General features: G+C 35.1%; 6 protein-coding genes across 6 annotated transcripts; 2 read left to right on the forward strand and 4 right to left on the reverse strand.

The window, feature by feature from the left end:
* Nucleotides 1-1,810: 1,810 nt before the first annotated feature.
* Nucleotides 1,811-2,459, forward strand: RpS24 (ribosomal protein S24). Its single transcript, XM_076117806.1, has 2 exons — nucleotides 1,811-1,955; nucleotides 2,067-2,459. The coding sequence occupies exons 1-2, from the start codon at nucleotides 1,906-1,908 to the stop codon at nucleotides 2,413-2,415; spliced, it is 399 nt and encodes a 132-aa protein (XP_075973921.1). The 5' UTR covers nucleotides 1,811-1,905; the 3' UTR covers nucleotides 2,416-2,459.
* An 803-nt stretch (nucleotides 2,460-3,262) lies between these two features.
* Nucleotides 3,263-6,544, reverse strand: LOC142975116 (uncharacterized). The gene is made up of 8 exons (XM_076117805.1): nucleotides 6,293-6,544; nucleotides 5,882-6,017; nucleotides 5,541-5,667; nucleotides 5,123-5,253; nucleotides 4,673-4,779; nucleotides 4,116-4,347; nucleotides 3,801-3,883; nucleotides 3,263-3,592 (listed from the first exon to the last, which is right to left on the reverse strand). The coding sequence occupies exons 1-8, from the start codon at nucleotides 6,406-6,408 to the stop codon at nucleotides 3,490-3,492; spliced, it is 1,035 nt and encodes a 344-aa protein (XP_075973920.1). The 5' UTR covers nucleotides 6,409-6,544; the 3' UTR covers nucleotides 3,263-3,489.
* Nucleotides 6,545-7,211: 667 nt separating this feature from the next.
* LOC142975119 (lactosylceramide 4-alpha-galactosyltransferase-like) lies at nucleotides 7,212-11,583 on the reverse strand. Its single transcript, XM_076117808.1, has 3 exons — nucleotides 10,702-11,583; nucleotides 9,829-9,953; nucleotides 7,212-7,640 (listed from the first exon to the last, which is right to left on the reverse strand). Exons 1-3 carry the CDS (start codon nucleotides 11,412-11,414, stop codon nucleotides 7,411-7,413), a joined length of 1,068 nt encoding a protein of 355 aa, XP_075973923.1. The 5' UTR covers nucleotides 11,415-11,583; the 3' UTR covers nucleotides 7,212-7,410.
* Nucleotides 11,584-11,756: 173 nt separating this feature from the next.
* LOC142975118 (alpha-1,4-N-acetylglucosaminyltransferase-like) lies at nucleotides 11,757-13,618 on the forward strand. Its single transcript, XM_076117807.1, has 3 exons — nucleotides 11,757-12,791; nucleotides 12,905-13,041; nucleotides 13,380-13,618. Exons 1-3 carry the CDS (start codon nucleotides 12,088-12,090, stop codon nucleotides 13,610-13,612), a joined length of 1,074 nt encoding a protein of 357 aa, XP_075973922.1. The 5' UTR covers nucleotides 11,757-12,087; the 3' UTR covers nucleotides 13,613-13,618.
* A 1,629-nt stretch (nucleotides 13,619-15,247) lies between these two features.
* On the reverse strand, nucleotides 15,248-17,806 carry LOC142974773 (lactosylceramide 4-alpha-galactosyltransferase-like). The gene is made up of 3 exons (XM_076117282.1): nucleotides 17,046-17,806; nucleotides 16,391-16,506; nucleotides 15,248-15,485 (listed from the first exon to the last, which is right to left on the reverse strand). Exons 1-3 carry the CDS (start codon nucleotides 17,753-17,755, stop codon nucleotides 15,256-15,258), a joined length of 1,056 nt encoding a protein of 351 aa, XP_075973397.1. The 5' UTR covers nucleotides 17,756-17,806; the 3' UTR covers nucleotides 15,248-15,255.
* A 2,874-nt stretch (nucleotides 17,807-20,680) lies between these two features.
* On the reverse strand, nucleotides 20,681-22,538 carry LOC142974914 (lactosylceramide 4-alpha-galactosyltransferase-like). Its single transcript, XM_076117485.1, has 3 exons — nucleotides 21,946-22,538; nucleotides 21,560-21,684; nucleotides 20,681-21,096 (listed from the first exon to the last, which is right to left on the reverse strand). The coding sequence occupies exons 1-3, from the start codon at nucleotides 22,536-22,538 to the stop codon at nucleotides 20,873-20,875; spliced, it is 942 nt and encodes a 313-aa protein (XP_075973600.1). The 3' UTR covers nucleotides 20,681-20,872.
* Between the last annotated feature and the right edge of the window lie 250 nt (nucleotides 22,539-22,788).

Consider the following 22,788-nt stretch of genomic DNA (forward strand, 5'->3'; position numbering starts at 1 on the left):
ACTGAGTGTGTGGATATTTTACATGATTACTAGATGCATATCTTGATGACTTTTTGATTAAGTGTGACCATGTTATGGTTGATGGTTGAATACTAATCGTTTATTGCTGTGATTGTCGGTTTGTTGAATAATATGCATGCAATAACTATTGTTAAATGAGTGAGCATTTGTAGGCACTACTTAACCGTTTTATAGTTCGTTTTTATATTAGATAGGTTTTTGCATTCAAACTTCCAATCACACAAATATAATACATAATTGAATAACCAATCTTCTTTCTGGTGTGTTGGGGCTGGAACTTGAACCCTCCACATTCGCTTAGTAGGGAGCTGCGTGTCAAACCACTTAACCGTGGCAAGGTTGACGTAAACCGACGTCAACCATAAAAATCTGACCTCTAAGGGAAATGCATCTTACATAATAGTACTAGTTTGCAAATTCGTATCATAAAAATGAAGCAAAGCGCCTACCAAAATAAAAATGCAATCTATCGTTTTACAAGTTGCTATAAAAACAGACAATATTTTTTTATCTTTGCCAGAAAATCTTTTGACGCGTGATTATGTCAGCTCCCTTGAGTACATTATAATAAATTGTCTGTCAATATGTCTACATTATTTGCCTCTATATTTATAAGAATAGTGTGTGCGTCATACAAGCCCTCGTTAACTTAAGCACACATAACAAATAGGAACAATTTGTAAGGCGAATTGTTGACGATATAGAAGCCACAGAAATAAATATTTTATATTGATTTATTTACGAAAAATAACCACCTACTTCCGAACAGATACAAATTACGGCTAAAACTGGGCCTTCGGAATATATTACTATATTGATGTTTTACTGATTTGCTATTGTAATTACAACAGGCGTTTAATCTAACGTGCTCAAATTAAATTATATATTACGTATGAAATCAGATTTCTGAAAGTAGGTAATCATTCACAGTTATATTGTTATATTACGTGAGTTAGCGAATCCCTATAAAGGTTTAAATGTGGTTGTTATTTGGTAATGCAAAAAGTACAGGCGCTTTTACCATAGTATAATAGTAATCTCCCTTTATTATCTGTCGGTGCTAAGTTATAGGTGGTTGTTTTCGAAAACTACCTGCATGTTACATTAAAAGTTCATGAACAAAACAACCATTAGGCCGAAACATCACCTCATTAACTGTCTACTGCTGACATTAACTTGTGACCTCGAATTCCCTTGACATTATGACAGTATACTAAGGGAATCAAATAAGTGGGATAGATATTCCTATTTTTGTAAATAATAGGTATATAAGACATAAATTTATTTTATTTATGTTAAGTATTTGTGAATAATTATTCTTATTAGACATTTAATTTGTTTAGCTTGTATGTGGACTAAAAACGGTTTTGCGACATTTTACACTAATGAAATAAAATATGAAATGGATGTACGTATTTAGTAGATTGCTAAGCAACCGATGTGTTTATAGTTTTATTTTTTACGTTGGGTTTATTTCAATGTCATGTTAAGAAAATTTTAAGATTTTAAAATAATACAGGCCGTCATTGTACGTGAACGCAATCTATACAGTAAAAATAAATAAAAAAGAACGTATTATTTTGTGGCATTGCCATACGCAATAATCAAATATTTAGTAACATAATTCTATAATATTTTTCTTGTTAAATTGGTCATATTATGTAAAATAACGCAAATATATTTCTATATTTTATCTGAGAGAAGCATGTATTTTATTCTTATATTTTATCAAGATGATTTCTGGGTATGAATTTGACGGATTCTGCCATTTGTTAGAAAAAATAAATATCTCTTTTATTACTAGCAACATTGGCACGTTCTTTTACTCCGTAAGTTTTGGAGACACGTGCGTCGTTTACGCCGAAATCTCTAAAATAATTAAAAATGACTGAAGGAACTGCGACAATTCGCACGCGCAAATTCATGACCAACAGGTAAATGTGTAATTCGTTGAGTTTCACGGATGTGCGAGTTAGAATCAATGTGAAAACTTGTTGCCTCGCCATGACAGGTTATGTGTGACAACGTTTTTGATATTTTTGTAGATTGTTGGCGCGCAAGCAGATGGTATGCGATGTCCTCCACCCAGGCAAGCCCACCGTCAGCAAAACTGAGATCCGCGAGAAGCTGGCGAAGATGTACAAGGTGACGCCAGACGTTGTGTTCGTGTTCGGCTTCAAGACAAACTTCGGTGGTGGCAAGTCAACCGGCTTCGCTCTCATCTACGACACGTTGGATCTGGCTAAGAAGTTCGAGCCTAAGCACAGGTTAGCCCGCCATGGCCTGTACGAGAAGAAGAGGCCCACACGCAAGCAGCGTAAGGAACGTAAGAACAGGATGAAGAAGGTGCGTGGTACCAAGAAATCTAAAGTAGGCGCAGCCGCCAAGAAGTGATGTGACGGTTAGGAATGTAAGTAAATAAAAATCCAAAAAACTTATTTTGTTTTTGTATTTTCAACATAACCACAACATGTTAGTGATGATAATTTCTATAGTTACTGTGGAGTGACTAAGCTAAGTTATAGTGTTACCACAAGTGCCTTTACATCGTTAACATTGCCAAGTCAAAAGTATTTCAAAGTTCATGTTGAGACTATTATAGTTAAATTTATTGTTTGCGTGGGTGGTTCCCAAATCTTGTCGCCTAGAATTGATTTCAAGAATACCAGTCTAGGCATGATGTTTATGTTAGTTTTTTGTTATAAGTGAAGATTGATATGCTCTGAGTCTTCAAACAGTGACCCAGTGGTTTAGGACTGTTATCTGAAATGCCTGGAGGTGTGACCTGTGTAACCAGCAAGTCATCGGCCCAGCCTTTCTTACGCCTATGTTGGAGTTGGCTGCCAGTCTGACCAGTTACAGCTGGTTAGAGCGACTGCCTCTCAGTCACTGACAACCCAGTTACCAGTTACAATTTTGAAACATGGCACCCTTCAGTAAGACTGGTTGTCAGACTTTGAAGCTATTCTCTTGTACTTGTTATACCCTCAATTGGTTTTCCTGCACTTGCTCTCAAATAGCACTCTGCAATTAATTGACACTTTTTAATTGTTATAATGCCAAATTTCTTGATTTATATAGCAATATTAGTTGTAGTTACCTCACCCCTGACCTCTGACTTTAACTCTTACAATCTTTGTAATATTGGAATTGTATACTGATCCTTAGATCAGAAAGAAACATCGGTAAACAAATAAGATTGCATTATTATTCTGTAATGAGAAAATTGTTACTCTAGGAAAAAGATAGATTTGTTTTTCATATATTTTATTTACAACAATATTTTGACTAAATTACAAACAACTTATTGACTGCTGCTATATCACAGGGTTTTTAAATTTTAATTGAAATTTCGACTTTCAATACTATATTCAATCCTGTCATTTTGCCAAGTTCATTATTTCATGAAGTCAATTCCTTTGCACAATTAAATGCTACTCTCGTCAGATTTTTTTTTACAATGTGTGCTCAAGTAGATCCCTCTTGCTGCTGTCTTAGATATGTAGGTAAAACACCAGGTCTCATCTTAGGGCGATTGTGTATTCTGATCTCATGTCTGCATATCATTTTTCTGAAAAAATAATACTCTTAGTTCAACTTTGGGATGAAACCAGTTAATCATTTTAGATTTATGGTAAACATGCATTCATAATTCCTTCCATTGTCTGAAAAACTTGTAGCAAATAATATAAAATATTCATTCACAAGGAATTTGGACCAACATAATGCCAATTATTTGATAATTTTGTTATAGAAATATCAAACTGCTAATGTCATACCTAGTCTTGAAGGCTTTTCCGCAAGAATTACAAATATGTGGTTTTGCTGTACTGTGTTGTGTTGCGAGATGGTTTCGCAGAGCCTGTGGATATAAAAGAAAAAGTAAAGTATTCGGTAAAATAGGTGACTGCCATATCTATCTTCTACGACCAAGGTATCAGACACAGTAGTATTGTATCTCATTATTAGATCAACATTACAGCATCCAAGAAGTTAATATGAAACCAATATCAGAAGTTTGTCAGGGAATTTTGAACTTTGACATCTACATTGATTTGATAAAGTTTACAAGAATTATATCTATAAGTACACACCTCTTTAAACTTAAATCCCCTGCCACAAACATGACAATGGTAAGCTGGTGGCATATGCCTTCGCCTATGTGAGGCCAAATTGGATGAGTTCAGGAAAGTAGCAGGGCATTGTGGACAAGCCAATGTTCTTATTCCGGTATGAGCGCGTTCGTGGACCAGTACTGCGTACTTAGTGCGCCCTCGGTAAGGGCACTGCGAGCATGAGAACTGCAGATCTCCGGTGTGGATTAATCTAGAAGATGGTAAGTAACGAGTAAGTATTGAGAGAAAGAGGACACAAGCAAATTAGAACTGAAGGAACATTGTCATTGTGTTTCAATGTGAGTTTTTGAAATCTGTACATTTTTGTAATACCTACAAGATAAAATTTAAATCTGAATAATCTTAAGTCTTGATGAAGCATAAAGTTTTTGTGACCTGTATTAAGTCTTGCAAAGGAAATGCCTTTGGTAATGATAGGAACTGTTACAATGTTAGTAATGACTCATTAGTTATTTAAAAGTTAGAATAATATGAAGAAATATCTAAAATTCAGCAAGTAGTAACAACAACTTTACCTATGTCTCTTCAACTTGGTCATGGTGTTAAGTTCAACACCACATGTTTCACAAATAAAACGTCTCACACTGCACTTGGAAAGCTTTTCATGTTCTGCAAATGCCTCCTAAAAACATAAAAATCACAATATAATTCAATATATAATCTAGAGTAGGCACATGTAAGATTGAAGTTTTAACAAGTAAATGCAAATAAAATTAGTACCTACCTATCATCAAGCTCAGTATATAATAGCAATCATACATAATTTATGTTGCTATTAGTAAACCGCCAGGAGCTGCTACATGGACTTCATCAGGTAGGTACCAAAAGAGTAACTTTATCCTCAATCTCCATTACCTGATATCCGTATACCATGATACTGACTTCAAATCTAGTTGTATGTCATAGTTATACATCTTTAACTAATACTGTTATCCAATTAAATGACGATCTATGCTATTGTTTACCTGAGTGTCGAATGTTCGTCGGCATTTTCCGCAAGACCATCGACGCAACATTTTCGAGCCTTGCTCCTCGAAATAACCACCATGATGATTTCTATGTTGTACTGTTTCATCTTCCGACAATGTGTTTGTGACTGAAATATATTTACTATATTATATTTACCTTCTTTTTTAATAATCATTTATGAACATTTTCAAAACTTCATGAAAACATAATTATAATTAAGGCACATATATTATGATGGAATTCCTATCCAATGAAATCATTATAACAGCCAATGTTTTATTTTAACACCCAAGGAGCCGACATTGAATAAAACATTAATTATAGCTCTGATGATAAGCTCTGAAACTTGTAAAAAAGTATGGATAAGCTTATACCTAGTACTGGTAAAATAACTACTTTGTTTGGCAAACCTACCTATTTCTAGCTCTTGTTGCAGTCTCCACTGTGTGACTTCTGCAGTTTGTTTCAACTGTTCAGCTTTCCTTAGTGTCTTATCACAGGCACTGCAAATATGTTGTGGTTTACCATCATCTTCTTTCACCTGTCAATAAAAAAATAAATGATTATAAAGAAGTACTAGACTATAAACTAAACATAAAGCTGGAAAGTTTGTTTGAACATTAAAGTTTCAGGCACAACTGGTTTTTGTCTCTCTTGTAAATATCTTTGTCATCAGCTGCCTCTTCTAGTTTGATAAAATTAAACAAGTCTTTAATACCTGTACCAACTTCAACAAAGTTATTTGTGTTGTATACCTCAATTTGTAGTATATTCTTCACAGCTGCAGCATAATTGAACTCTTGGTCACCAAATATCTGAGTTTCTCCAGGCTTTAAACACAGCCTGCATGTCTTGTTTCTTATCTGTTTTGACAGTACATTCTTTAAATAACTGGAATAGTAAATAGTGTTACATTTAATAGTGATAGTGGCCATAAACTTTTTGGTGTAACTACAGTATTTATTGTAATCACTGCCTAGTTGTTGAGTAAAATTCATTCAATTCAAACCTCTTAGACACACCGGCCTGGATCACCGATATATCATGATAATTTATAAGTTAAAACGTTATCTGGTGGCATTTGTTAATCATTTTAACTAATATAAAAAGTGCTGTGTCCAGATACTAAACGACATAAGTAGTAATAATAAACTGTATTTACTTACGGTATTGTTTTACATATATTTTCAAAATTATGAGCTCTCAGCGTTTTAATTTTCTCAAACTCTTCTTTGCCTAATTTTACAGTCATTAATTTTTGAGCTAATATTGCCGACGTCATTATAAAACGTAATTCGATGAATGCTATGTTGTTAACGTTATTTTATTATAATAGGAAATATCGTCAAGGCAATATTATATTATTATCTCATATAACATACATGAATTCAGACCAAAATATTTTGAACATTTGACAGAATGACAGAATGTGACAACTGATAAGTTTACCCAGCCTTTTTAACACTGTGGGAAATAATATTTTCGTCCAGAAACAAGAATATTAAAATGAAATCCCGTTTGCTTAGATAATGAATTTACTGGGCAATATTTCTACTATTTTAAATGAGCTTTTAAAGCTCATTTTAAATAGTTAATGGCCAGTCCATTGATTTTTTTATTTAGGTGCAACCACTCCAACCGAGTAACAAAATGCTTCTGTTTCTAAACGTCGACTTAATAAAAAAATAACTGAAAAGATTTGTATTTGTCTATGTTTGATGCCGCCGGAAAGGAAAGTCCCGCCAAGATGAAAAATTAAATCAGTTTACAGTTTGTGTTTTTTAAAGTTGTTGCAGAGCTGAATAGTGTAGATTTCAAGTGAATAGCACAACAGGTAAGTTGTAAAAGTAATAGGTATATTGATAGAATATGGATCCGAAGTTAATCAAATAGGTTAGTCTACAACTATTTATTTTTGCGGCTTCAAAGTGATACCATTATCTTAAACATGAATACAGTCATTATTGTCACTTTAACGAAAAGAAGGCAAACAAAACGCAATTCTACGAAATTATTTATTTACCTTCGTACTTTACAAAATTGCAACCGTCATACGTATTCAATAATAATCTACTTAATTTGTTATGTACTTGTGGCCCGAACATCGGGCATTAAAACGACTTGTTTATATTATTATCATAACTGGCAGTCTATAATTTGATACAAAATTTAATTAGTTACAACAATAATTAATTTCAACATCACATAAATAACTTAAAAACAATATTATAATATTTATTTAGGTACACACAACCTTTTGTACTCTTTATTAATACATAGATTTCTATGAACCAAATCGGTCGCCATACATTCCGTATATTGTAGGACAATGCTTTTCCGCCATTGTGTCATACGGAGAACCTTTTTCAATGTTCATGTCGAAAGTGAGTTTGTTCCAAAAATGATGAGTGTAGGCTTGCTGTGCCTTTTCACTGAGTTCACCGGGTTTGAAATAGTCATCTTTTCTCGAGTAGTGAAGTGGAAAGAAATATTCCGGACCGTAAACTTCGAGGCCTGAAATAAAATAAAAGTCATTAATAGTCAATGGAATAGTACCTAACTACTACCTAACTATTTTTATAGCTGGAGAAAAACTTTAATTCGGTTTTTATTTTTAGACACCAATGGCAATAAAACTAGTTTTATTGTTTACAAATAGATACACAATCGTGCAACTACAAAATTTTAAGTTACTAGGTATACTTAATAGCTTTTGTTTTGCTAATGGGACCGTAATCTCATACAGTGCGAGATAAGGTGTGAGTCTGATTTATTATATCAAAATGAGAGGTAGGTAACATACAACAGATGGCTGTTGATAGGCAACGATATCGCGGATTCGATTTCATATTAATCAAACAGCTAGACGATAAAGAGAGCAGAGAAAGAGGTCCGTAGCAACAGCTTTTAGGGATTAGGGCGTTAGATTACAGGCCACGTTTATAATTTTTAATAATTAAATTAGAACAATTAAAAATCATGTGTTATTGTAATCTATGCTATGCTACCTATTACTAAGATAGGTACGTTTATTTGACAGCCCGAAAATATACGAAAAAATTGCAAAATCCATCAGAAAACTATAACTAAGATGATAGTCCTTGTACTCAAACAAAGCAGTCTTGGCAACCGTCAATCAATTTGCCTAACCGAATAATCAATTCCAATCACATGAGTCCTGTGCTGTATGCCTATCAGCCACTCTAGATAATATCTGTAGATAATTGTTTTTAATTGCTTGCTTTTAACCGACATAGAAACGAGATATACTCATATTATTTATGATGTTACACAGACGCAGTTTTGCGCCGTTTTTGATGAGTGACGGACGACGGTATACTTAGGTGTTGGTTATGTCTGGCTGACTTATCTCACGGGGCAGAATTACTGCTACTGTCAAATAATATAACGATAACCACTATTATGATCTAGTGATCGCTGAAAATCAGCGCTGTCAAGCGCTTGCAGTAATGCAAATGCCACAGCATTATGCTGAGCGATCACCATTGTTTTTGTGCAGCTGCGAAGTGCATATCTACACACACACGCCTTGTTTTTTTACCTATATTTAATTCTTTTTTTTGTTATATGTTGCATAAGCATGGTGTGCAAAAAATAAAAATATTTTTCTTTCTTTCTTTCTAATACCTACATTAATTTATTTATGTAAAAATCAGCTCTCTAGGTAGCAACATTATACGATTTGCATATTTTACTACGAAATTCGTACCTATCTGGCGTTACTAGTCGCTACTCCCAATTACCTATCACCTGTGAAAAATTGTTCTATTCATTTATGTTAGTTGACTGAATTCACGTTATTTTTTGCAACTGTAGGTAGGTACTATTTTTAAGCAATTTATAGTCTATCCTTAGATTTTTTTCGAGAGAACTTTAATGCAAGCCTCATGTTGGAAATGCTAGGGTTTGGCTGTTTTATTTCTTGGGTAGACAGATATCTTAATTAAGGATGGGCGAAAAGTGAATGCCCTGAAAAAGCCATCTACACAAACCGGTTAGTACTTGTAGGGCACTTTATCATATGCGATAAAATACTTTTTGCGTTTGTAATCGTGTTTGCACATTATTTTGTAATTGTTTCAGGTATGTCATTATTACATTGCGAATTTTATAGATTAGATTGTAATATAAAGTAACGACCATCTGGCTGATATAATTATCTAAAACAAACAGTTTAAATCTCTCGATTGAGACGAGTTACACACACGATACCGTTATAATTTAGTCGCCGCGTTTACAAATGTGCCCTAATATGTGTAGGTGGCCCTTGTGCTTGCAGACTAATCCCGTCCTATAAGTTCGGTTTCAATATAAGTGATACTAGAAAAAATAGATACATTAGAAAGATTTTTCTATTTTAAGCTATGTACTTTCCGTCACTTTCACGGTCTATCAGTGTAATTGGATAGATACGTCAAGCAAACAAATGTACATATTGTAGATAAGGCAATAGGCATGATCAGGGTAATCCCCGGTATTAAATAAGTGTAGACGTTGATTATTTGGATAGAAGTCTAGCTGCACACTTTGCTTCTTCATGGATTATTTACTATTTAATTAGAATTCAATTGAATAGGCAATTTTGAAAAAAAACATGTCTAATATTTTTGTAATAAAACATGTGTGCTATTCAAAATTGCTTATTCAATGTATCTAAATAGTGTTTCTTAAGACTACTAACCATCGCAAGTTTTAGAAGACCATTCAGCTAAGTCTTGACTAGAACACATCTTATGAAGCACTCGGGTGATGGCTCCCGGTCCATTATGTATCCAAATGTCTGGCCTGTACGTAGTTTTAACCTCGCTGTAAAAAAAAAAAAACATTTTTGATAAGAAATCGCGGCTAATTATGGAATTGGATTGGCATTCACGATAAAATTCTTGCGTAACATTAGAATTTATTAGAAAACTTATTTTTTGAAAAACACGCCTAGTTCTGTAGGGTAGCGTCTGCTCTGTGTTCCTTTTCAAGTATTAATTACGAGTCGATATAAGGTCCATAAAAGTTTCAAATACAAAATAAGTGTTGTTACATTTCCACTTTATTTCCCACAGAAATGTCATAAACGTTAAAATTTATTTACTTTAAGACGTCCAAGAATGAGCAGAGCTTTGAAGGTGTAAGTCGCTAAATAATATTCTCTTCCAAATTTTAGAATAAGAATTCAGAATTGGATTCACTGTTCGACTTTTTTTAAATGAATTGTACTCTAAACAACAGTTCTATTGTAAAATGAAAATAGCATTTGTTTTTATGAGAAACAACTTGACTTTAAATGCTTCGGATTAAAAGGGCTACAATCAATTTCAAAACTCGCCTTCATCTCGAAAATTACTGAACATGTCTGATATCATAATGAACAAAAGATAATTCAAATAATAAGTATTTTTGAAGATTTACTATTCTAACTTAACTAAATATTTAGAAAATTTTGCCCTATATTATGTAGATATTTTATCACGGGTTTAACCATAATAAAAAAATACAGTCACTGAACAGCAATCGTGTTACTAGTAGATACTTATTGTTAGAATTTGGCAGAATTACGTACTTCATTAACGCGTCAGCTAGTCTCCGACCAAGATGATCATTTGATATAGCAATGGCAGCAGCATTCACCCAACTGTTGTCTTCTCTCGCGACCCAGTTGTGACCAAGAGGCGTCAAAGACTTGGTCACCAACATATCCGTATCGAGATATACTCCTCCAAATTTATACAATGTCAAATATCTAAGCACATCAGAAGTATGCTCCATCCACCACTGGCTTTCGGCGAACGGCTTTTTCGCTACCATTTCTTCGAGAGGGGTCTTCTTCGCATATTCCTTTATGTGCACCCTAGCGAACTTTATGTTTTTAAACTGTTGCAATTTCGCAATACAACTTCTTCGGTAGATGAACTCACTGACTGGAGCACTAAACATCACATAAATCTGTCTTCTCGGATGCGCTCTTGCTGCTGACTCGACAGCGCATGCCTGCCGAGATGTAAGGCCACCCTTACATGATGTTTCGTGAAAGAAAATGGAGTTCGGCCTCGGCAAGAATTCCGCATCTTCAGCCGATGGCAGGGCATCCCCATCTTCTAAGTCGTGACACGATACATTAGTATTAACAGATTCAAATTCAACAATAAACGGCTCCCCGTACACATCTCTTTGGCTAATGTAATAAATAGTAACACTACATAATATAAGTAAAGTTAAACATATAATTATGTGTCTACGTAAAAAGAACTGTCTGGACTGTTTTAACGAGTGCATTATTTCATTATTTTTCCGAAATGCGTACAAGAATAAGGAAACGGAACCATTTTAACACCGCATTATCTTCACAAGACAATATTTCTCCATTAGATTTTTAGGTAGAACATGAGATTACTATTAGATTACGATGGTAAATTTGTAACGAACAACAAAACACACACCACTATAGTATAAACTTAAACATAATTCTGATGATCTGGTATGAAATGAACAGTTTTTATATATTTCCCTTATCACAAGGTACGGGCGACAAGCGATTATTACTGAAATTTTTAACAAATATCCTGTGTACAGTTAGCGTAGCCGTTAAAATCCATTACCTATTCATTTATGCTTTCTTTTCCCGAAGTCCACCACGTCGCGCGCCGACCGATGTGGGGTAAAAATGAATTATTGTACGAAAATGTAGGCGGGCATTTATACGTTATGAATAATAATAGAATGCTTCTGTAATTATTCGTAAATAATACCAGTTGAAGGTACCAAACCAAAACACAGTTTATTTTGGTACTTGTGAGTACCTATTTATTACTTTAATAACAGTAAAATAATTTAACTACAAGGCAAAATACAAATTAGGCTCTTTTAATTAACGGTAAAATAGTTTTACGACAGATTTATCGCTACGCGTCTTTTATTGCATAAAACAAGTTTTAAAAATTGTACAAAAATGATTCTAAGAAAATGTATGCGGAGCGTACTCAGATTTTTTCTACTCGTTTCATTACTGCGTATTATAATGGTTTTAATTCAGGAACATGTGTTTAAATCGAATCAGCCGACAACAATAAGTACAGCAAAGAATGTAATAAATGGGTCCGACGAATACGCGTGTTTTTATACAAATGATGAAGACATGCTGTTAACTTTTGATAAAACACTAACATTTCCACATGGTTCCATATTCTTCATAGTGACTTCATGCAGACGCAGTCTGTCTTCTCGTGAAGCTTGTGCTATCGAATCAGCTGCTAAGGCTAATCCTGACCGGCAAGTTAACTTACTATTCGCAACTCCAGTCTCTCCAAATAAGGTGCTACATAGCCCTCTTACGTTATTACTAACAATTCCCAACGTGGAAGCAATGAGGATTCATCTAGAAAATTTTGCCGAAGGAACACCTTTGTATTTTAAGTTTAAACAAGGGCCGGTGTCTCGAGAAACTTGGAACATGGACATCGCAGATGTCCTAAAGTTTCTGACTATATACAAGTATGGTGGAGTGTATATATCACTAGATGTGATTATTACACAATCTTTTAGAGATCTAATTGACAATTGGGTTGTAAAAGAAAGTCCAGCATCAATGTCTTCGGACATATTTTCATTTTCAGAAAACAATAATGGTCGGTTGCTCGCTGAAATAGCTTTGAAGTAGGTATCTCTGCATCATGCAAATTATATACTTCACACGCACCGCACGCCCTGATAACAATTATGGCAAGAATAAATTTTAATAAAGAAAGAATTATATTTTATTTGTCTAGCAATCTTGTCAGTGACTTGGGCTTACCTGAGAGAATGGACTTATGGAGCTTAGGCGGCTTTGATATAATGAACAAACTAATGCTTCTATGGTGCAAGACTGAAAATATTTTAAATTTGGTCACGAGACTGTGCAAAGGTTTGGTTTTTAACTATGAAATTTACTTGGATAGGATTAAATAGTTTCATGACTGCCTCTTTGGCGCATCGTTTGCTACTGTAGCACATATGTTTCGGGCCAAATTCCAGGACGTGTTAGTCTTGTCTTAGCATTGTCTGCCTTGAAATTCTTAATTAATAGTATGTTACGCCATCAGTTATATACCATCATTTCCTAAGAGTAAAATCGCACTGATGAACCAGATTGAGTGATGACTAAAAACACAATATTCAAAAATCGCCTCCGCATGGGCTCATATTCACTACATCTTCTTATTTATTTTTCAATCAGCTAGTAATAGCCAACGTTTGTTCCAGATTTATTAGTCCTAGAGCCGGAGCAGTTCTATCCAATAACATTTTACAGCAGAAACGAATTATTCATACCTGGTCTTCATAAAAAAAGAAATGAACAAAATATCTTTGGTTATCATACTTGGGGAGAAAAGACAAGAAATATGATGATTTTAAACGAATCTCTGTACGCGCATTTAGCGCAAACTTACTGTCCGAGAATTTATGCTTTATATGGACATCGATTTGGTACATGATTGCAAAATAAACGATGATTTTTTGTTGCATTAAATACTGCCGTTTATTTCTTACTTATCAAAATATCATCTTTGCTTAATAGTGGGGCTTAGAGGCCAGAGGGCCAATAGGGCTCGGTGGGCCAACAGTTTTAAAATAAAATTAAAAAATGGTATCTATACATCTGATTCTGTTCACTCACAAGGCGGCTAGGTCACACGCCCAGGCATTTTTCTAATCAACGACCCTCAAGTCCCTCTCTCTTCAAACTAAAATTCTGGATCTCTTATTTCTTGCTGTAAATTGTAGCGATATAAATATTTCCGCAGTAAGCTTAAGCTTTGTACCACATCAAAAGTGATAATCTATATGTATAGCGATATTAGCACGTTGTTATCAATGACAACAGCACACAATAACGAGTCGCTCGATACAGCTTCAGTGCAATGTCCCACTGACTAATTAAACGACCGTCACGTCCTCAGTGAACAATGACACCTTTAAAATAATTTTATTTCAAGTATTGAAGAATACCTGGCTAAGAATTTGCATGGCACGCTAAGTACTAAGAATCTCGGGATTCAAAGCATGGAAGAGGGAGAGAGGTATTGAAGAAAAATCCGTGAAAACGTTACAATTTGTGTGCAAGTGAGAAATGTATTAGAAATAATATGTTATTACGTGCTTTATCGTGGTAAAACTAAAACGACAGAAGGTGTGTTAAAAACCATTTCAAAAAATCCTTTTATTTTGCTTGATATAACATGATATATATTTCGAATAGGAAATATCATAGCAACAATATTTTACCTAAATAGAAATATTACAGTTAGCACGAGTGCAAATACGCAGTGATTTTGTATTAGGTTAGATAGATAGAATCTACATTATATACTAGTTCCGCTTATGTCGTCATACATAGCAATACTACATTGTAACATTTATACTCGGGCCATTTCAAACGTGTGAAATAAATCATGTCATTTTATCGGAGCTTCTCGCTCGCACTTACACATTGTCACATTCCTATGATCCTTTTGATTATGACGTAGTTCGCACGTTTGTAACGGCCTGAGTTATAATCATAATTATGTGGCCTGAATCTCGCCCTAGCCTTCAAAATTTGTGTTAAAATTAAATACAGAAATTGCAGAAGGCAGACAATTTTCCGGTGAACAACCCGATAATAAGGACAAATAGATAGATAATTACAATTACATATCAATTTGTATGAAACGTTAATTAATTAATTTAATGAACACGTCGCTAAATTTACTTTCGTACAGGTAAACCTAAATATAGGTACCTAATACGAATACGGTATTTCCAAAAAATAATGCAGGTTCGAAAACGTCTCCTATAAATTGTTAATTAAGTATTTCAATATTAATGATCTATGTGTTAAAGCACTTTCGTGCCACGGTTTCCTCACAGAATAATTAGCTTTTATATGTTCAAATTATTGGTTTTTAAATAAATGGTGTTTCCGTCGCTCGTATCTTCCATTTTCAGGATTTGTACACTCAATTTTAATCGCAAACTTTTAAAATATTTACAACTTAGTGGGTCAGCGAAAATTCACAATGTTCAACACACTAATAACTTTTCCTATTCTTTATTATTCAAAAGGTTCACAATAAGTTGCAAAACCACTATAAACTTGTTAATCTCCAAAACGGTCCCCGTACATTTTATAGATAGTCGGACAATATTTCCTCGCGAGTTTCACATATGGCGAATCTTTCTCAATCTTCAATCCTTTTGTCAAGTAATGCCACATGTGATGCATGTATATACCATTCGTACTATCATCTATGCTTCCATTTTCGAAGTAAACGAAACGCCGTTCAAAGTGTATTGGGTAGAGTAACTCTGACGATAAAATTTTCACTCCTGTAAAGAAAAGTCTAGGTTAGTGAAGTTTTGGCTACCAATTCTGCTAATATAGGTTTTCCAGTACCGCACTTTCTACCAGTATCGACTACCGACAACCGGCTAGCTATCGAATTTTGTATGAAAATCGCTTCAGCGCCTCTAGCGGGCTTCGTGGAAACTATTTTGGTAGTAAATTTTAAATGTCAAACTCTTGATACTCGATGATTCCAATATTGTAAAGAATCGTGCTGCAGGGCCTTGGGCTCGTTAATTCACTCTTCGCATTAATTTTGTCTTACTTTTACTTTACTTTCATAGAAGTCATAGATTTAAATCTCGGTTGAGGGAAAATAAACATCTTGGTAAGAAATTGTAATAGTTATTTTATTATTGTCACAACATGGTAATCGTTATATTCATCGTGAGTTCGAAACCTAGCTTGGGAAAAGAAACTCAGGAAGAAATTTAAAAACAGTTAAACACACGGACAATCTTACTTATAAACGTGGTGTAAGCTGATTAGTTACACAGTATTTTGTCACTCAATCAATTATCAATGTCTATAAAAGTCCCCGCGTCACAAGAACAGGTCTTAGTATGAGGCGCCCATAGCCAGTTGCACTCACCGGTCGGTAAACGATCTGTGGGTTAAGCAACCCTTGGCGCGGTCACTTTAAAGATGGGTGACCGCATAGTGGTATTTGAACTGGGCGTCTCCGTGCTTCGGAGGGCACGTAAAAAGTCGGTCCCGGCTGTTGTCTACTAAGATAACAGTCGTTAAGCTATGTCAAAAGCCTTCGGGCGGCTTGAACAACTTTGACACTAGGTTGACCACTAACCATACGATAAGAAGAAGAAGAGTGTGGGAGTTGTCCTTTTTAAAAAAAGAAAGATTATTGATTCAAACATAAAATTTCACTTACCTCCGCAATCGCTAGCAGTCTCCAGCATATTAGGACATATTTTGTTCAACACACGACTGATTGACTTCGGTCCTTTATACGTCCAAACCTCTGGATTGTAGTTGTCATGGATCTCTCTGTTGAAAAAAACAGGAAATATGTTGGTATGCTGAACATTATAATGCAAGGTCTATTCCTATTTGCCCCTTTTGAGGTTGTCGTTTAATGTCATCGTCTTTTCCCCATTTAATACTTGAGTAGGAAGATATTTCTTACGTTCTGAGTGTAATAAGAAATCGATTTTTTTAAACATCGTTGTAGAGTAAAACCTAATTTCCTAGTTATTAAATGACTTAACAGCTAGTGGCAAACCTTTGTATAATAATGTACCTATAAGTATTACATTACGCATATATCATTTAGTAAGCAAATACTCATACAATATCAGATAACTATCGCGAAAATTTAAAATATATCATCGCTTATCACGTGTTTGGCACAATGATAATTATAGATCTATACTTTAAGTTGTCTATTTATAAAAACATCAGTTTTTTTATAATATCTGATTTTTAATCCTTTTGCAATCTTATCGTTTGCGCTTCACTCATCCTTTGTAAATGACTAACTGGTAAAAACCAGACAATTGGACGTCAAATAATTTAAGGCTTCTTACTTTAACATTGCTCTTGTTACACTGGTCCCTATACCGTCACTCGTAAACGCCATTGCACCTATCGATAATTCCGTCTCAGTTTCTTTGGCAATCCAATTATCTGGTAGTGTGTCGAAACTTCGAATAACGATACCTTCAGTGTCCAAGTATACTCCACCAAACTTGTGCAAAGTAAGAATTCTTAGTATGTCCGTCACACGTTCAATTGGATCCGAACTTTTCTTGAGACTATGAGCTAATATTGAATCAACTGGAGTTCCTTTTCCGTATCTCTCGATATGAACTCTGGCCAATTTTATATTTTTAAACTGTAGAAGCTTTGCTAGGATACTCTTTCGTAACGTTTTTTCGGTGACAGGGGAGCTGAACATTAAGTTTATCTGCCAATTTGGATGCATTCTAGCGGCTGATTCAACGGCACATGCTTGCCTTGAATCAATACCACCACGGCATGATGTATCATGAAAGAAAATAGCTTTCTCGCCTGGTGAAAACCTTGGATCTTCCGCAGACGGCAGTTCGTCATTCTCTATTGTAAAATAACAGCACAGTTTGTCTTTTAACTCCGGCAAATATAATATCACTGGTGCTTCATAACCGTCATCAACGGTCCTAAGAGACAATAAATAATATAACGCCCATAATAAGAACGAAATATAGAGGAAATACACTAAACTTGGTCTTTTTCGTGATGCAGCAAGTCGCCGCATTATATGAACTTTTGATGCACACACGAGCTATACATGTTACAGATTGGTTCAGTCTAGGATAGGGAATATCTAATCTAACACTTAAAAACCTTCGTTATCAGTTATCTATCAGTATTGCACTCTAGCCTGTTTATATAACAGATTGATCACACATATACCTATTAATACCAAATCATCTAGCCGCCAATATAGCAAAGGCTCCTTTTAACGAGTTCTTCGACCTAAGTTATTTAATGAGATGTTAAACATGTGTCAAGGTATTAAGACATAAGTAACTTTTTATTGATAAATAATACGTTTCAGCGTTGGTAAATATTTCATTAGACATTCAGGCTTTGTAGTGCAAATAAAAACGTGTTATTCAATTATTGCTTTACTCCCAATAAACAACTAACATGTGTACATACGTCTACTCGCCAAATCTCAAGCCGTACATTTCATAAATAGAGGGACAATACTGCCTAGCGAGTCTATAATACGGAGAGGGCTTCGCAATTGTTTTATTTTTCGTCATATAATTCCACATGTGATGCATGTAAAATTCTTCTGCACTTTCTATTGAAGTATCCTCGAAATAAATAAAATCCTCTTCGTAATAAAATGGGTAAAATACATCTTGTCCAAATATTCTCACACCTGAAAAAGAAAGGAGCTTATATTGACTAGTAGGTTCCATTTTTATAGTAGGAATGCTAATAAGCGCGGCTCCCTCGCGTGTTAATAAAGGAAAAAATACAGCTGTAGTAGTATGCAGCTGTGTAGCAGTAGTTTCTAATAAATAATTTCTAACAGACATTAAAAAGTCGTTTGTCCTATCTTAGGCCTCGACCATTTGGTGAAAGATTTGGGCAGGTATAGGTACTGAAGTATAAATAAAACACCTTTCTCCTAAACATTTTATTATTGAATATTTTGTTATAGTTACAATTGGTTTTCTATTCTCCGAAGCGCGCGCCATACATTTGGAAGATTGCGGGACAATACTGACTAGCAAGTCTATAATACATAGAGGGCTTTGTAATATTTTTATCTTTCGTCATGTAATTCCACATGTGGTGCATGTATAACATTTCTGTACTTTCCATAGAAGTATCCGAGAAGTACATATCATTCGCTATGTAATAATATGGGTAAAATAAATCGGATTCAAATATTTTCACACCTGAAAAAGGGAGCTATTTTAATAATTTCGGTACTCGATAAGATGAGATTTTGTGTATATGAAGCAGATGAACATATGTAATATTATTTACAGAGTTGTAGAGTGACGTATCTTTTGCCAATTTCGTGTATCTTTTTGTTAAAGCACATAATCACCTTTAAAATTTACTGCTTGTTTTGTAAATTTACGTTTAATTTCAAGGTATCGTAATATGTGCCTTACCTTTACATTCACCGTAGTTGGACTCCAGAACTTTTGGGCAGACCCTATTTAGGACTCGACCTATCGCCATCGCTCCGTTGTACGAAAACCAATAGCTACGATACGTGTAGAACACCTCACTGTTGAGAAGCAACGATATAGTTACATTAGATCAAACATTATAGGAGCGTTCCTTAAAAAAGAGCGCAGTGATAACATATCATCAATTATAGATATTTACATATAATAAAGAATGTAAGACTGCATACAGTAACACAGCAAAAATGAATTGATGAACATTAATACGAAAAACAATGATAAAACTTTACTCACGTAAGAATTGCCTTCGTAACGTTAGTTCCGACACTGTCCATTGAAAACGCCATTGCGCCTGCTCCCAAAAGTACTTCAGATTCTTTAGCGACCCAATTGGGAGGTAGCGAGTTTATACTGTGCACGAGAATGACATCAGTATCAAAGTACACACCACCGAATTTATGTAAAGTAAGAATTCTGAGAATATCCGACAAATGTTCTACTGGGTGCCAGCTCAAGGTTAATAGTTTATTAATGACCGTTTCTACAATCGAACCTTTGGCGAATTTTTTTACGTGAATTCTGGCAATTTTCACATTTCCAAGTGAGAGTAGTTTCGCTAGATTGCTCTTTCTTAGCATATATTCTGAGACAGGCGAGCAGAAAAGTAAATGAATAGTCCAGTTGGGATGCAGTCTGGCCACTGACTCCACTGCACACGCTTGTCTGGAATTGATACCTCCTCGGCATGTCGTCTCGTGGAAAAATATTGCCTTCTGTCCAGGTATTAGGATTCCATTTTCTGCATCCGGCAGTGCGTCATTGTCTAAATCGTTATAGCAATCTGTGGATTTATCTATTTTTGGCAAAGTTATTATGATAAATTCGTTTTCTCCATTGAAGTAAATTACAAAGAATGTATAAGTCATCGCACAAATAAGACTGAATGAGAAGAAGGTGTATACTAAGTACCGTCGTCTTCGTATATTACCAGCCTGTAGCTTCATTGGAATTCGTAATTATCGTAATCAACAAATTTGACTGATCTTTAACAATACGCAATTATTCATTAAAAAGTTGACTCAAAATGTAGCTACCTCTGAATCTTACTTCTTATGGACAACATAAATGCTATATAAATTTATTGCTGACGGCAAATTAAAGGCGTGCTACCGACCAAGTAAGTAACAATCAACTGTTACTTGAGTGTTATTATTAACGCATGTCGGATATTGTTGTTTTAAAGTAATTAATCTCACTTGTATATAAACAAAATATGAGAGCAGATATTTCAATAACAAACTTATTAATTTACTGAATACTCATACTTAATATGTTTTTTTTCTGTTGCTGAAAGCATATCTTTTTATGTACGAAAGATAACATTTGTAGAACGTGCCAGTTAACTTTGCATTTCTTAGGGTAGCTACAAGCCGTTGAGGGGAAGGCAACGAAATAATAAAAGAGACGAATTTACCTTTTTTTATTAATAGAACAACAAAGTAATGTAATAAAACAGTCCTTTTTAAATACTTATACACTAGAGTGGACTTTTTGAGCCAATCTCCTCGCGGTATTTTTTATTGATAGTAATTACTTGCTTGTCATCAATGGATTAATGAATCAGATAAGCGAAGATTGCTCTTCTACTTATCCTTTCTGTAATGACATGTGAGTCGACTACCATAGCATTAGCGGCAACAGCCTCTATAACACATTCATGTTCCAAAATCATCCCTATAAGCATAATAAATTGTAGGACAGTACCGCTGAGCTAATCTTGCATACGCGGAATTCTTATGAACGACGTAACTAGAAGTGATTGTGTTCCACATGTGGTAAACATAGGGACCATTGACTGGTGGCCCCAGGTCTCTAAAGTATAAATAAGCAAATTCCAACCACACAGGATAGAATAATTCTGGGCCGTATACTCCGAAACCTGGAACAGATTAAAACCATATCTTAAGTAATCTAGTTTCGTCCGCGTGGACATAATTCCAGAAGAAAAAAGTATTATATAGGTATGTAGTTGGAGTAATCCAGTAAGTTTTAAACTTCAACGTTGCTTAGGGCATTTAACGCAAACATCCATAGTAGGTAGAGGTACCTTGCCTTGCCCGACGTTTCGGAGTAGGTTACATGGGCAATGCTAATGCAACGCTGACAGACTCAGCGATGACAGGACTCTGTTTTTATGAAGAGCATGAATGTTAGTTCATCCTAAACTTATTTCTTCCACTATTCTGTCTGCCTAGCCTGTGTTCTTGCCAATGGCATATCATAAAGAGATTTTGTTTAATTTTCGTCTACTTAACGTCTTCGAGACTGTTATGTCTACTCTATACTACTCTATATTTTTTCATACTCCCTGTATCTCTACGCAAAAGTCCCATAAACTTTACCTTGACAAGTAGACATGGACATTTCCCTGACTGTTTTGGTGTTGCAAATTTTGGATAACACTCTGGTGACAACTCCAGGCCCGTTATGGTTCCATATGTCCCCACGATAATTCTCCTTGAAATCCCTGGAAAATGTGTAGATGAACATAATAATAAATTATTATTATGTTTTAGCCCTTGGAGGTGTATAGTTGATTTAGATACCCAGCATATCATAAGCGATACTGCTCGTCGTAGCCATATCTACGATTCTCTCAAGATGAATGAGGGTAGTTTTAAGCTTATTTTTGTATTGACTATATGGTTATGGATCCCATGAAATAATTTTTAACTAAATGTCTCCTCTCCTTATAATTTTATTTTCGGGCATATCAGGAAGAGCTTACCTTAAAGCAACTTCTGCAACGAATTTTCCTAACGCGTCATTAGAAAAGGAAAGCACTGAAGATCCTACTGACAGATCGTGCTCCCGTGCGGCCCAGTTTGGCACCAGGTCATCAAACGACTTTGCGACCACCATATCCAAGTCTATGTACACTCCACCCCACTTGTACAAGGACAGAAACCTCAGACAATCAGACGTGTGTGAAATTCGCCAACGAGTTCTGTTCAGAGCACCATCATTCACTAAACTCTCTAACGGAGTACCCTTTGCATACTCCTTAATATGTAACCTCAAAAATTGTATGTTCTCAAATTTTCTTAGAATGTATATATTTCCTGAGTTATACATTTCTTCAGAGACTGGTCCTGCGAAGAACACGTTGATTTGCCAGGTCGGGTGAGTTCTGGCCGCTGATTCTATAGAACAGGCCCGTCGACTGTTCAGCAATCCCTTGCACGAAGTCTCGTGAAAGTGTATTGAAGTAGGCGGTGGAGCGAATGTCTCGTCTATCGGCGGCAAAGCATCATCTTTATACACGTAGTAGCATGATGTGTTTTCGTATGACCACGTCAAAAAATACAAATCTGGTGCCATGGTTGAATTCATAAACGAGCCTAAAACCACTAATACGAGCGCGGCTATCACAATAGGCTTTTTTCTCTTCGTTTTTGACGCGACCAGTCTTTTGTATGCGAAAAGCATTTCGACACTCTTCGTTACCTTATCTGATCACAGGAAACGGGGAAATAGTATATCAGTGGTGAATCAACTCAAGAAGTGGCGACAGTAATCATTATCATGCAATTTGTGATGTTTCACTAAGAATCTACATAGGTATGCCTTA

The sequence above is a fragment of the Anticarsia gemmatalis genome, chromosome 8, assembly GCF_050436995.1.
Source record: "Anticarsia gemmatalis isolate Benzon Research Colony breed Stoneville strain chromosome 8, ilAntGemm2 primary, whole genome shotgun sequence".
In the NCBI taxonomy this organism is placed as follows: Eukaryota; Metazoa; Arthropoda; class Insecta; order Lepidoptera; family Erebidae; genus Anticarsia; species Anticarsia gemmatalis.

What these genes read in the sequence shown, in the direction of transcription:
- LOC142975116 (XM_076117805.1), bottom strand. Translation starts at nt 6,408, where the DNA reads ATGACGTCGGCAATATTAGCTCAAAAATTAATGACTGTAAAATTAGGC. An exon ending in AGAATATACTACAAATTGAG is followed by an intron (nt 5,668 to 5,881) that starts GTATACAACACA and finishes TTTTATTGACAG; the next exon opens with GTGAAAGAAGATGATGGTAA. An exon ending in ACCAAGTTGAAGAGACATAG is followed by an intron (nt 4,348 to 4,672) that starts GTAAAGTTGTTG and finishes ACCATCTTCTAG; the next exon opens with ATTAATCCACACCGGAGATC.
- LOC142975119 (XM_076117808.1), bottom strand. Translation starts at nt 11,414, where the DNA reads ATGCACTCGTTAAAACAGTCCAGACAGTTCTTTTTACGTAGACACATA. An exon ending in CTAGCTGACGCGTTAATGAA is followed by an intron (nt 9,954 to 10,701) that starts GTACGTAATTCT and finishes TTTTTTTTACAG; the next exon opens with CGAGGTTAAAACTACGTACA. An exon ending in GTCTTCTAAAACTTGCGATG is followed by an intron (nt 7,641 to 9,828) that starts GTTAGTAGTCTT and finishes ATTTTATTTCAG; the next exon opens with GCCTCGAAGTTTACGGTCCG.
- LOC142974914 (XM_076117485.1), bottom strand. Translation starts at nt 22,538, where the DNA reads ATGGCACCAGATTTGTATTTTTTGACGTGGTCATACGAAAACACATCA. An exon ending in GTTGCAGAAGTTGCTTTAAG is followed by an intron (nt 21,685 to 21,945) that starts GTAAGCTCTTCC and finishes CACATTTTCCAG; the next exon opens with GGATTTCAAGGAGAATTATC. An exon ending in GTCCATGTCTACTTGTCAAG is followed by an intron (nt 21,097 to 21,559) that starts GTAAAGTTTATG and finishes AATCTGTTCCAG; the next exon opens with GTTTCGGAGTATACGGCCCA.
- RpS24 (XM_076117806.1), top strand. Translation starts at nt 1,906, where the DNA reads ATGACTGAAGGAACTGCGACAATTCGCACGCGCAAATTCATGACCAAC. An exon ending in CGCAAATTCATGACCAACAG is followed by an intron (nt 1,956 to 2,066) that starts GTAAATGTGTAA and finishes ATATTTTTGTAG; the next exon opens with ATTGTTGGCGCGCAAGCAGA.
- LOC142974773 (XM_076117282.1), bottom strand. Translation starts at nt 17,755, where the DNA reads ATGCGGCGACTTGCTGCATCACGAAAAAGACCAAGTTTAGTGTATTTC. An exon ending in GTAACAAGAGCAATGTTAAA is followed by an intron (nt 16,507 to 17,045) that starts GTAAGAAGCCTT and finishes TTTTTTCAACAG; the next exon opens with AGAGATCCATGACAACTACA. An exon ending in GACTGCTAGCGATTGCGGAG is followed by an intron (nt 15,486 to 16,390) that starts GTAAGTGAAATT and finishes TTTTCTTTACAG; the next exon opens with GAGTGAAAATTTTATCGTCA.
- LOC142975118 (XM_076117807.1), top strand. Translation starts at nt 12,088, where the DNA reads ATGATTCTAAGAAAATGTATGCGGAGCGTACTCAGATTTTTTCTACTC. An exon ending in CTCGCTGAAATAGCTTTGAA is followed by an intron (nt 12,792 to 12,904) that starts GTAGGTATCTCT and finishes TTATTTGTCTAG; the next exon opens with CAATCTTGTCAGTGACTTGG. An exon ending in GGTCACGAGACTGTGCAAAG is followed by an intron (nt 13,042 to 13,379) that starts GTTTGGTTTTTA and finishes CGTTTGTTCCAG; the next exon opens with ATTTATTAGTCCTAGAGCCG.